Raw genomic sequence first — 12,282 nt, 5'->3', positions numbered from 1 at the left:
AGACACAGGCAACACACGAACAAGACAAAAAGGGGGAATGGAATTTATACCATGTTGTACTGCTGGGGCGGAGAGACTGGCAGAAGGACTTGGGGACAGGAGCCTGGAGAGAACTGAACAGGCTGCGGAGAGGGCTGCAGAGCCGGAACTGGCTGTGGACCAGCAGTGAGACACGTGGAAAGGCAAGAGCAAAGGGAGGTATAGGGAGAGGCAGGGGTCGGGGTGGGGGTGAGGCAGAGAAGGGGAAGGAAAGGGAAGGAACAACAAGGTTAATCATAAAAGAAATTTCGCATGAAGAGTAAGGCAGCTGAATAGGCTGGAGACCAAGTTCAGGACTTGGTCTCCAGCTTTCACATCTTTGACAAACAGGCAATCTCCCCTATCAGTACAGACCCACTGCAGACACTCTACCCCATTAGCCACTCAGAACTCTGTAGCTGCTGTATACAATCTTAGGACTCTCAGAGCCAGGGTTTGCCGCCCAATTCTAAACACAGCTTTTTCCCTAAGCGTTTTTCCCAGGCACAGGATTCCTGGGGAGCATAACCCTCCCTGAGAAGGGATTCCTGCTTCTGTAGGAAGGGTCATCCAAGGTCTAACTCGGCTCTCCCAGGCAGGCTCCTGGCTTCACACCACAGCTCTCTTGAAGGAGTGCTCATTCACAAGGATCATCTCCCTCCCGAGGGCAGAGAAGGAAAAATAAACCAGTTCATGTGCTACTTCCTCCTACTCCATGATTCTTCTGTGCTTCTCCAGGCTGAGAGGGCAGTATTAAAAATGCTCCCATAAGCAAACAGGGAGGGGTTTAGGAATAAAATATAAATAGCCTAGTTTTAGCTTTTGTTCCTTGGGTTCCTTCACTTGCCTCAAGCAGGAGGACTTGTTTATTAGGAATATGGTGTGTTCTAAACCAACTAATGGGGAGTTATTTTTTTCTCTCTTCTTCCCCTCCAGTCATTTCAATCACCTCATCAGCTCTCCAGTCATAGCTTCTGGAGCCCTATGAAGAGAGGGGGAAATAACACTGATATACACTGCTCATTTACACACACTCATCTCATTACAACCTCACAATTATCTGATAGGGAGATAATGTGTATTTGCAATTAAGATAGTAAGGCTCAGAGAAATTAAATCACATACCCAGGATCACACAGCTAATGTGGCAGAGCAGGGACAGGAACCTAGTTTTGCCTGACATATGTTCTTTCCACTCCACTCTAGCAGTAGGGAAAAGGTAAAGGAAGAAGTCAAACAATTACGTAAATATTTTTTTGTTTGTATAATTCTCCTTCCTCCTTTCAAATTTAGAGTATTAAGAGTTAGTTGTGGGGGAACCAAGGCATCAATACTCTCCTGCCATATATCTCCTGGGAGACCCTTTCAGAGGGGATTAACAGCTCCAGAGGCAGACAGTCCAAAAATTAGAAAACTCCCAATATGGAGAATACTCCTGATATCTGCACTGAATACAGTGTAAGTCATCTTGGAAACAGTTACCGAGAATCGACTGTGTGACCTGAATGAGACACTGCCAAAGCCTTGAAAATAAGCTCTCAGCAATTCTGGCACACCTATTTTCTGTAAGCTGGTGACATTCCAAATATAACTGCTGGCCAAGCTGCTCAGCATGAGCTACCTGTGCTGGTAACTTTTAGGCCCATTTTCTATGATCCTAATCCATTTCTTCCTCTTGAGGGATGGCCTGCCATATTTCAGGTCTTACATTCTCTGGGGGACAATGGGCAGTGAAATGGTAAAATAATTGCCTGTTTTTCCTCATGTTTGTGAGTTTTGAATAAAAAGTGAAGAGAGGCATGGAGGTTCAAAAGGGAGGGGATATATGTATACCTATGGCTGATTCATGTTGAGGTTTGACAGAAAACAAAATTCTATAAAGCAATTATCCTTCAATAAAAAAATAAATTAATTTAAAAAAAAGGTGAAGAGAAAAGAAATAATGCTCTTCTGTTCAGCCTCTCCTGACTGAGGAAGGGAGTGGTAAAGGCAAGCGTTCTCAGTGCTATTTTTAAGTTAATCTACCACTATCCTCAGCTACAGTTCTCTTCTTGGAGAGTCTCAAACTCCAGTTAGGGAACTTTGAAGAACCATAGGGAAACCAAAGACTGGCCCTGGGGGATGTGACTGCCACCTACTGGTGACTTCTGGGCTAGATCATTGCTCTTGGATCCTGACTGGACTCCAGGGAGAGGCTCAGAGGACTCCTTTTCAAAAGGTCTACTCTAAGTTAATTGGGCAAAAGGTAGCCACTGGTCCTTTAATCCTCACAATCACTCCCTGGTTTCAACCGTTCTATTGATATGTGATATGGAAGCCTGCTCTAACAGCAGGGGCTGCCAAGAAGGGAAAGAGCATAGTTTATCCAGAACTGTCCCCCAGGCCTGGGGCAAATGCTTGTTGCTACAAAGCTAAAGGTTTTTCTTCAAAAGGAAAACCTTTAGGGTAAGCACAGTGGTGTGTGCGTGTGGTCACTTCCTTCATCCCATGTTACATACCACCGAGAAATGAAATGGTAAGTATTCTGGGGTTTAACAACTTGAGTTTGGAGCCACCAGTGTTGAGAGACAGAGGTAAAGAGAAAGGAAGAAATAAAAAGGCAGTAGGAAGAGGAAGAAAGGGATAAAGAGAAAATGAGATATATATAGTGGGGTGGTGCTGGTATAATATTAGCAGCTACCATGAGTGCTTCAGAGACACCAAAATTAACCAGCATAAGATTTTTTAGTTTGGAGTTTGTGAACACAATTAAGTGCACCAATAAATTTCTGAGATCTCTGTAACAAATAATGTTCCTCTGTCCCCAATGTACAGGACCTGATCTAGCACTGTACTGCCTGGAGATGATCAGTCGATACTAACAACCGACCCACTGACCCTCATGACTCAAGAAGCACGGAAAGAATCTGAGTAAAAGTCTGGGATTTAGGGCCAGTCACTTGAACATTCTATTTAAAAGTTTTTCAGTTCCAAATGGCTATTCTCTTTATTATCTCTTTATCCCCCTCCCACTCTTGCTGTCTGTTTCTAGATATGGATGGAAGGAGGAGACAGATGGAAGACTAAGAGGGAGACAAGGAAACAGAACTGTATTAAAATACACACATTTTAGAAAACTCAAAAAATACACTGGGACCTTAAAAAAGTGAAGCACATACACAGAAACAGCAGGGGATGGCCAGAGGGAGAAGTTCAGAGTTTACTCACTTACAGGTCTAAACTAAGACACAGAGGGGGAAAGCACACACACATGCTATGCTTCAGTATGGAGTGAGGTAAGCTGATGTGAATGAGAATGAGGTGGTAGAAAGACAGCGGGTGGTAGAATAAGAAAGAAAGGACTATAGAGAAACTGATTAGGGACTGAGATGAAGGACTTGGAATGACTGGCATGTGTGTGAAGCTACAAAGCAGAGTTTTCTAGATCTTCACTGTTCTTTATTCTAGTTTCATTTTCCAATATATTGAATGGGGTAGTGATGAGCCATTCTGGACTGTTCCCTCTCTAGTTTCCAATCCTTGGGGTATCAGTGTTTAGGACTTCCTCTTATACCTATGGAAGAGCTCTATCTGAGGCCAAGCTGGACTAATTGAGTACGGAGGTAAGAGAGTCTGGAAGTGAAACGAGAACTTAAACTGCGACTGAAAAAAGTACAGACATATTGGCTTCCTGACTACCAGAGAATACTTCAGGAGAAAGTGCAGGCTCTATTCATGGAAGAAAAGAGTAAGTGAAGATCTCAGCACAGTTCTCCTCAGAGTATTAAGGAGACTTTAAACCTAAAACACGTAGGAGGTTCCAGTTTAGAATAGGATCTGATTCTTATGCTGATCACTTGCATGGTCTCCACAAAAGCAAAACTTTCTCAAACCCGTATGTACCAATGTCTAACAGCCCAACAACAGAAGGAGAAAGAGAGCTCTTTTATGGCATGGGAAACAAAGACAACACTGGGGGGAGGTTTGTGGTTGGGCTTCTTAGATGTCTCAGTGGGTAAAGAATCCACCTGCAATGCAGGAATGCAAGTTTGATCCCTGGGTGGGGAAGATCCCCTGGAGAAGGAAATGGCTACCCACTCCAGTATTCTTGCCTGGAGAATCCCATGGACAGTGGAGCCTGGCGAGTTATAGTCCATGGGGTCACAAAGAGTCAGACACAACTGAAGCGACTGAGCATGTGCTTATGGCACATGAGTCTTGATGAGTGTTATTTACTTTTCTCCAAACCCCAATATATAAATATTTGTTTATGGCTCAACAGTCGTATAAATACATTCAGCTAGACTATGGTGGGAGCTGCGATCTTTTCAAGCTCCATGTGTGGATGTAGGAAGCAAAATCATCTTGAAATTACACAGGATTTAGAGGGAGACAGAGTACAGCAGAAATATGGGACAGGGTAAAAGATCCTGCTGACAATTCCCAGAACGAAGAGAAGGAAATACAAAGCAGAAAAAAAAAACCTTCCAGGCTGACTCTACTAAGAGCCCTTTGGCCAAACCTCTGCCCTTACTCCTCTCTCTCCACAACTAACAAACAAGAAGTGGGGGAGGGAAGAGGAATGTCTCCAAAAACAGATCTTTCCTGTCACCCACAGTACAACAGGCATGACTGTACTTCCAGAGCTTGCTTGAATCAGAGTGGGGGGGTTCCAACACTGACTGCTGACTCACCTGTGAAATCATGTGATTATTCAAGGATGGCTGTTGCTGAGGCGTGGGTGGGAGAGCAGGAAGTTGCTGCTGCTGCTGCTGCTGTTGTTGGGCAGTACAAGGGAGAAGGCCCCGGACAGACTGGGATGAGGTGACCTGGTTGCACACTTCTGGGGCACCTAGCGCCATACCTAAGGCAAAGAAGAGACCCAGCAAGAGTTGTAAAGCACAAGCCATGAACATACCATCCCTGGAGGGCCCAGTCGTAGGGCTTGACTCTTTCCTTGCTGTCTTCCTCATCATTCCCCTTCTGCTATTTCCCACTGTCTTAGGAGATCCATGCATGAGCACAGATGCATTTCAGATGTCCTATTGATGGGAATCCTCATCTTAGCAGGTTTCCACTCCCCAGTGTCCATAGCCATCTTGACTGTCAAGGTTTAGTTTTGAAAATGAACCCCTGGAGTGCCTAGAATTTGTCCATCATGATTAGACAGCTGGAAAAATGAATGTTTGCTTCCTGGGACGGTATATATCCCTAGTCCCTCAAGAGACCTGTCTTCTCTTTTCATTTCTTCTCAACTCACAGCATCTCATAAAAGTTGCTGAAGGCAACCTCCAAGTACATGCTTGTGCACATACCCCACACACAACCATCATCCAACTATTTTCCTCATTTCTAGGCTGTCCAAGTCATGAATGCATTTACACAAAATACTTTTACTGAATATGTACTACGTGAGGCACTGTACAATGAACTGAGGATATAAAGGTAAAGGAAACAAAGTCCTTGCCCTTGAACAGTACAGGATCTTCCAATGGAGATGGACATCCACGTGATTACAATTAAGGATAAAGGGCTTCCCTTGTGGCTCAGCTAGTAAAGAATCCACCTTCAATGCAGGAGACCTGGGTTCCATCCCTGGGTTGGGAAGTTCCCCTGGAGAAGGGAAAGGGTACCCACTCGTTTTCTGGCCTGAGAATTCCATGGATTGTATAGTCCATGGGGTTGCAAAGAGCTGGACACGACGGAGCGACTTTCACTTTCAAGGATAAAGGATGCATCAGTGACATGAATAAAGTTGTATGAAAGCAAAGATTAGGAAGCATAACTCTTGGGAGGGTTAGAGGGAAGGATTTAAAGAGGAAGTGGCAGAAGAGACAGGTTGGAGGGATGAACAGAAGACTTTTCAGGCTGAGAGGAGACAAAGCTAATGCCATACTCAGAAGATGATTGGAGGGTCAGGAGAGGATGAATGTTTGAAAGTAAGACTGAGATGGCAAACTGGAGTCAGGAAGTTATGCTATATTAAGTAATTTGGATTTTATTATGCAAGAAATGCAGAACCATGAATGTTTTTAAGGGACTGATGTGATTAGATCTATGTTTTAGATTAGTAAACTGGCTCAAAACAGGGTTGAGAATAGGAAATTCCCTGGTGGTCGAGTGGTTAGGACAATGCACTTTCACTGCTGAGGGTCCGGGTTCAATCCGGGGTTGGGGAACTAAGATCCCTGCAAGCCGCACAGCGCGGTCAGCTGAAGATAAAGCAGGGAAACCAGCTTGGATAAAGGCAGAGGCAGTGGGATTAGAAAAGAGGTAACAGAGAAGCATAAACAGAGGCAAAGTCTTTGCTACTACTGATGTCTTTTGAGGACAAGACCAACAGAACTTTGGGGATGAAGGTCAAGAAATTCTTCAGAGGCAGGAGGATGGTGAAATAGCGACTTACTGGGTAAAAAGAGCTGAATGGCCCTCTGCTAAGAGTGCAGCAGAAATTGATGGAGAAAGTTACACAGCAGCTCAGGAGAGCTGACGGGTGCTCACCAGGCTGGCAGGTGGAACACATGCTCCTTCTCTGTGACTGGGCTCCAGAGAAGTAGTTGCAGCAGCGATGCTTAAAATTTCAAGCCTATTGGCTGTTACCAATTAATTACAAAATTACAAAATCTAAGGTTCCCTCTACTTTACAAACTCTCTTTATAGTCCCAGGGGCCTCAGAATTATCCTTATTTTAGTACACAACCTGAACCAGGGTTGATAGGGCTGTCCTGCCTTGGTCGGAAATCATGTAAAATAATCTAATCCCAATCAGTTTTTTTTTCAATTAGGAAAAAAGGTTAGAAAGGAAATCAAAGAAGGAACTCAAAGGACAATGGATCCAAGAAATCAAACTTCCCCTCATCTGGCTGTGTTAGGTTTCTGGGACACAATATGGGACAAGTGTTTTGTTAAAAGTAACTATCAGTGATGTTTTGCAGAAGAGACACAAACAGTGACGGAGAAGAGAAGCTGTGGTACCTGGCCTGGAGATCCTTCCTGCACTGCCACCTTTGCTGCTCCCGATGCTGTCACCCCGGGTGAGGATGGAGATTCCACTGAAGCTGCTGGCTTTGGTGACAGGGGGCCGCATGCTCCGGACAGAGCCATCGGAGTCCGTGCTGCTCCAAGGCCGTGGCTCCAGGGATTTGAGTTCGCTGTCTGTGCTGCTCTGGCGGCTGCTTGAGGTGCGGCTCAGCCCCTCACGGTTCCCCCTGCAGAGACCACAGTGGTCAGAGCACCTCCCACCTACCACTTCAGCAGAAGGGCTAGGAGAGAGTTCATTTCTATTCTTTCAGTAACAGAGAAGGGGTGAGGGGTGGGGAGAATGGACATTGACTTCATGTTAGTTGGCTGGCCAACCAAGACTTGATGGGAGCAGACAGAACAAGATCCAGTACAGTACAAAGAGCACAGAGGCAAATCTGGAAGACAGTGCGCTGGCAACTAGTTCAATATAGTAGACCAGAGGTGGATGGGAAACCACGTACATGATGCTGAGATTGGCTGCAGTCTCTTCCCCTGGCCCTGCAGGGACCCCACACATGCAGGAAATAGTGGGGAGCACAGGGGTACCAGTTCCTTCTGGGAGTTCTTGAAACAAAAGGACTCCAAGAAGTTACTATTGCTAGAAGGCAGGAGTAGCCAACGACACGGATAAATCTCACATCAGGTCTTCCATATAACACACGTCTGAGCCAGCAGAGATGCTGCTTACGGCCACTTTTTCAGGGTTGGGAAGAAGAGTATAGTGACTAAAGGGGCACTGAGTCTGATAAAGAGAAAACTCAGTCTAATAGTCTGGAATCAACCCAATCTGTTCTGTGGAAGTCTTGTGTTAGTATCTGAGAACAATTTATTCCAGGGTCTCTAAAGGCTGATGTCCTCAGCACAATCAAGCAAACATATCCTTAGGACTCAGGATGGCAAAGAGGAGGGGGCTGACTGTGACTAGTTGCCTCCATATTAATAACACTGTTGTCCTAGGTAAGGCACAAGGCTACTGAGAAAAGGGATTCATCCTCTTCTTTTACTCTGGAAACATCAGGGTTAGACTGATACTATAATCACTGTAATTATAAACCGCTGTGCTCCTCAAGCTATCTGAGGTTAGCCTGAAAACCCTTAGTGTTGACTCTTACTGCCGCTTAACTGATAAGCAATCAACAATCAGGAATTTTCCTTTCAAATCCCCCACCACTCCAATAACTAATAACCTAAGAAAACCAAATGACAATTATAAAGATTTCGATATGTATGTCGGGGAGCAACTGAGCAACAATCATGGTAGCTTGGGTTCCCTCCTTTTCCCACCCAAAGCAAACAGAATACTCTATCCCAAAGTCCACAGCTCTTCAAAGACATCAGGCTCAGAGTTATTCTAATAAAGAAAGTTATTTTTCTTAAGGGGGTAATATTAAAGAAAATACTTTTCTTTATTAGAATACCTATTCCAAAGATACTATAGGGAAAATAGACAAAATATCTGCTAGGGTCACTATTTTAGTGTTTAGTCAATCATGGGGGGCTACGATACACTGGCCTAGATGGTTAGGGACATGCTAATTTCTCTGAATCTTAAGTAGATGTATTGATACATATAACCTCAATGCTTCTCTCTATACAGTTAGAATAGAAGACTGGAAAATATTCATGTTTCCCCAATACTTTACCCCCTTTCTCTTGGGGATGTCAAAAGTAGAATGGGAAACAAGACATAAGAATAACTCAGGGACTCTCCAGGAACAGAACCAACCTGAAATAAGAGCCAACAGCTCAAATCTACTGACTGGACTTAATAAAGATGTGTCTGTCTGTGGGATGTGGGAATACAGCAGCAGCAATGAATGAGGCTGCTCATTAGACATTAGAACTTGAATTTTGCAAGACAAGCCCTAATGGCCTTTTATATCTAAATCAAACACTGTACTCTCTATTAGAGCAATTCTGCCATTTACGTTCTTTTCCTACCAGGGATAGACAGTGAAATGAGTCAACTTTAAACCAAACACCTGGGAAACTTGAGCCAAACTGGCAGCACTTCTGTACTGATCCAGTTCCCCTAAGACAGTAATGGCCTAGTGCTCAAATGTGGACTGTCTGATGATCTTCTAACCTGGGTTAGTACACTACACCCCTGAGAGCTGGAGAATCTAAGTTGAGTCTGGACTAGGAAGAGAAATCAATTTTATTTCTCTACAACTAAAGCTAATCTCTAGTCATGTCTTTGTACTTCACTAAAAATAAGGCAATTAGGGAAAGTTACTAGATCTAATTCTAAGCACTGGATTGGGTTGTGTATGTGTTGGTGAGATGGAGGTGAAGGACAGAAGACATTCACACTTGATAGCACAATCAGGAGATGACTTAGTTTTTATAAGCAAATTTAGTGCTGGTGAAAAGTCTTGTTTATTGGTCTTGGGTAGAGAGGCCTATGATAGAGGTGGCAATAAGCATCAGTAAGCCTCAAGTAGCTTATTTATCAGTGGAGCAGTGGAGTAGAATCTTCCAAAGAACAGAGAAGTTGCCATAGTTATTATTATTATTATCCACATTATTGCTAATGTAGATAATGGAATCTGATATATCAGTATTCATTTCACACATCTGGGAAGAAAGGTTTAAAAGTTAGAGAAAATCAGCTTCTAATCATTTGAGCTCTGGACTAGTACCCAAATAGAGGAAGAAGCTACCCCTTGAAGAGTCCATGGAGCTGCATTTTAGATGACCTAGATCTTTAATCAAAACTCAGTATGGAAAGCAGTAGCTTAAAAGGAGGTCTGGACAGGAGAAGGCTGCACCTGCTCACTAGCTCCTTCAAGTTATTATCTGCACAGTTTGATGCAGTCTGATGCTCCATGGCACTAATAAGGGCATCATTCTTATAAGCAAATCAATTAGGCATGATATTTATAGACAGCTTGTGTAGTGTGATGAAAAGAACACTGGACAGAGTCAGTCCCAGTTTTGCCACTAACAGCCATGTAAACTTGGCTAGCTACTTAACCTCTCTTGCTTTTGTTCTCTTACATGTAAACCAACTCATCAAATCAGGATATTCAGAGAATTCAATCAGATACAGTATACTGTGGCAACTATAAAGTGCTGCGCATTGTCACACACAGTTTTAATTTAAAAGTTCTGTTTATTAAAGGTATTCTGGAATGGTTACGGAGTAAGATTTTTTTTTTAAGGGGGACTCTATCTTGACTACCACCGATGATGCAGAGCCCTTTTGCCTGGGCTTTCAGATGGACCTCAGGGCAGGCTGGTCTAGGAGAAAGAGTTCAGAGATGTGGAATGGGAGATAACTCTCCTTCCCAAGAAGGGGAAATCTTGCTATCCCAATTTCCACATGGTTTAATTAGCTCTAAAAAGGGTGATAGAGAAGGGACTACTAAAGTACTGAGGATGATAGCTGTAACTAATGTGTGTTAGTAAGCACCTATCAAGCTTAGGGGGCTTCCCTCGTGGCTCAATGGCAAAGAATCCACCTGCAATGCAAGAGACCTGGGTTCAGTCCTTGGATTGAGAAGATCCCCTGGAAGAGGGCATGGCAACCCACTCTAGTACTCTTGCCTACAGAATCCCATGGATAGAGGAGGCTGGCAGTCTGCAGTACATAGGGTTGCACAGAGTTAGACACGACTGAAGCAACTAAGCAAAAGCAGCATCAAGCTTAGGATTGAGAAAAGAGATAAACCCTTTGGAAAGGGTGAGACCTGAATCCTAGCATTAAATTGTCAGGTTTTCTGTACTCTATAGTTTTTCTGTTGGTAAAATGGAAAGTATATACTTAAAATGAGTCGGTGTCAGGGTATGGTCCTAAAGTGCTTCTCTCACATTGCCTCTGTAATTGTCTGGGATGGACTGAGAGACTGAGATGAAGGGAGAAGCTCACAACTGCTTTGTGGAAAATGGAGAATATCAGGCACAGGAGAAGTTAGTACAGTAGCTTTCAGCAACATTAAGTCATGGACAATTAGATAAAGGACATGCCCTAAGTCCATTCTAAGGCATTTCTGAGCTCATCTTACACGTTACATTGTGCTAAAAAGAAAACCACAGACAGAGGTGTTCGTATGCTTTTTTTAAATATGTGTGTGTATTATTCCTTCTTAAGGATACAAAACATTCCCCTATGCTGGGTGAGGGATAAGTTCTTTACATCTTTCCATAGATTTAGAAAAGGCAGCCAAAAGACACCGGTTCTTTTACCTTAATAGGTTTCCCTTGTGGCTCAGCTGGTAAAGAATTCACCTGCAATGCAGGAGACCTGGGTTCGATCCCTGGGTTGGGAATCCCCTGGAGAAGGGAAAGGCTACCCACTCCAGTATTCTGGCATGGAGAATTCCATGGACTGTATAGTCCATGGGGTCACAAAGAGTCAGACATGACTGAATGACTTTCACTTTCACATATATGCTGAAATCCTCCAAAAATGCTCAGTTTCAGCAAACTTCTGAAATAGAGCAGTACCTATCCTAAACATACTTATTTGGTCCCCTTCACCACCAATCCAGGACTTACAACAGAATCAGCAACAATAAAAGTAAAGTCATCGAGCACTAGCCATTTTTTTAAATGGGGAAAATATCCAATGTTGCAAAAACCACAAACTGACTTATTCCACAAGCAGCCATGCATGGAGCAAACTTACTCCGCTGAAAGGATTACAGCAAAACAAAATAAAATTAAAAAAACAAACAAACAAAAACAAGGAGAGATATAGACCACACAGAGGTACCTAAAAATCTGCCTTCTCTTGTGAGAGCTAGAAGAAAAGGCTTCTTTGGAGAGTCTGTTGGTTAACATCAAAGAAAAGCATCATTACAGGATTATATTAACCTCACTGACAAAGCTCAATGAGAAGCAGGGAACATGCTAAGTGGTACTAACCTGATGTCATTTAGATATCCGTTCTGGCCAGTCTAGGTGAAGGGGAGAAAACGGAAAATAACTTATAAGAAAACAGCATGGCATAACCAAAAAGGGTGTCCATGATGCTATGAATACCCAAGGTCCTCAAACCAAGCTCACCCCCCAACAGGGAGAGAGGGAGCAGGGACAGGATGACCCACACCCACACACCCAATCTGACTTCTCACCTTTAATGGGAAAGCGCATTCAGAGTTTTTAGCCTTCCCACAGAGTGTTTAAAAAGAGAGGTCAATGAAGGTAGGAGTATGGAAAGGAGAAAGAGGAAAAGTATCAACCTAACTATTAATTCCTTTTTAGTTCTAAATTTATTCTCTTTATAGGTAAGCTGAGCAGAATAACTGGTGTGCTTAG

General features: G+C 43.4%; 1 protein-coding gene across 50 annotated transcripts in view; it reads right to left on the bottom strand.

The window, feature by feature from the left end:
* Positions 1-12,282, bottom strand: part of R3HDM2 (R3H domain containing 2) — a 170,046-nt gene that overhangs the window by 15,006 nt on the left and 142,758 nt on the right. For 18 of the 50 annotated variants that reach the window (XM_081594345.1, XM_081594341.1, XM_081594349.1 and 15 more), the window contains 5 exons: positions 11,890-11,921; positions 11,738-11,791; positions 6,973-7,205; positions 4,692-4,861; positions 51-152 (listed from right to left, as the gene is read on the bottom strand). In XM_081594345.1, the coding sequence (XP_081450471.1) occupies positions 51-152; positions 4,692-4,861; positions 6,973-7,205; positions 11,738-11,791; positions 11,890-11,921 (591 nt within the window). The remainder of the gene's footprint in view (positions 1-50; positions 153-4,691; positions 4,862-6,972; positions 7,206-11,737; positions 11,792-11,889; positions 11,922-12,282) is intronic. The other 32 variants (XM_081594389.1, XM_081594369.1, XM_081594393.1 and 29 more) reach the window with 3 other exon arrangements.

Source organism: Giraffa tippelskirchi, chromosome 4 (genome assembly GCF_054371585.1).
Source record: "Giraffa tippelskirchi isolate mGirTip1 chromosome 4, T2T-mGirTip1v1.2.pri, whole genome shotgun sequence".
NCBI classification, from domain to species: Eukaryota; Metazoa; Chordata; class Mammalia; order Artiodactyla; family Giraffidae; genus Giraffa; species Giraffa tippelskirchi.
Note: the sequence above shows the minus strand (reverse complement) of the source record. Positions and strands in the feature narration are given on the sequence as shown.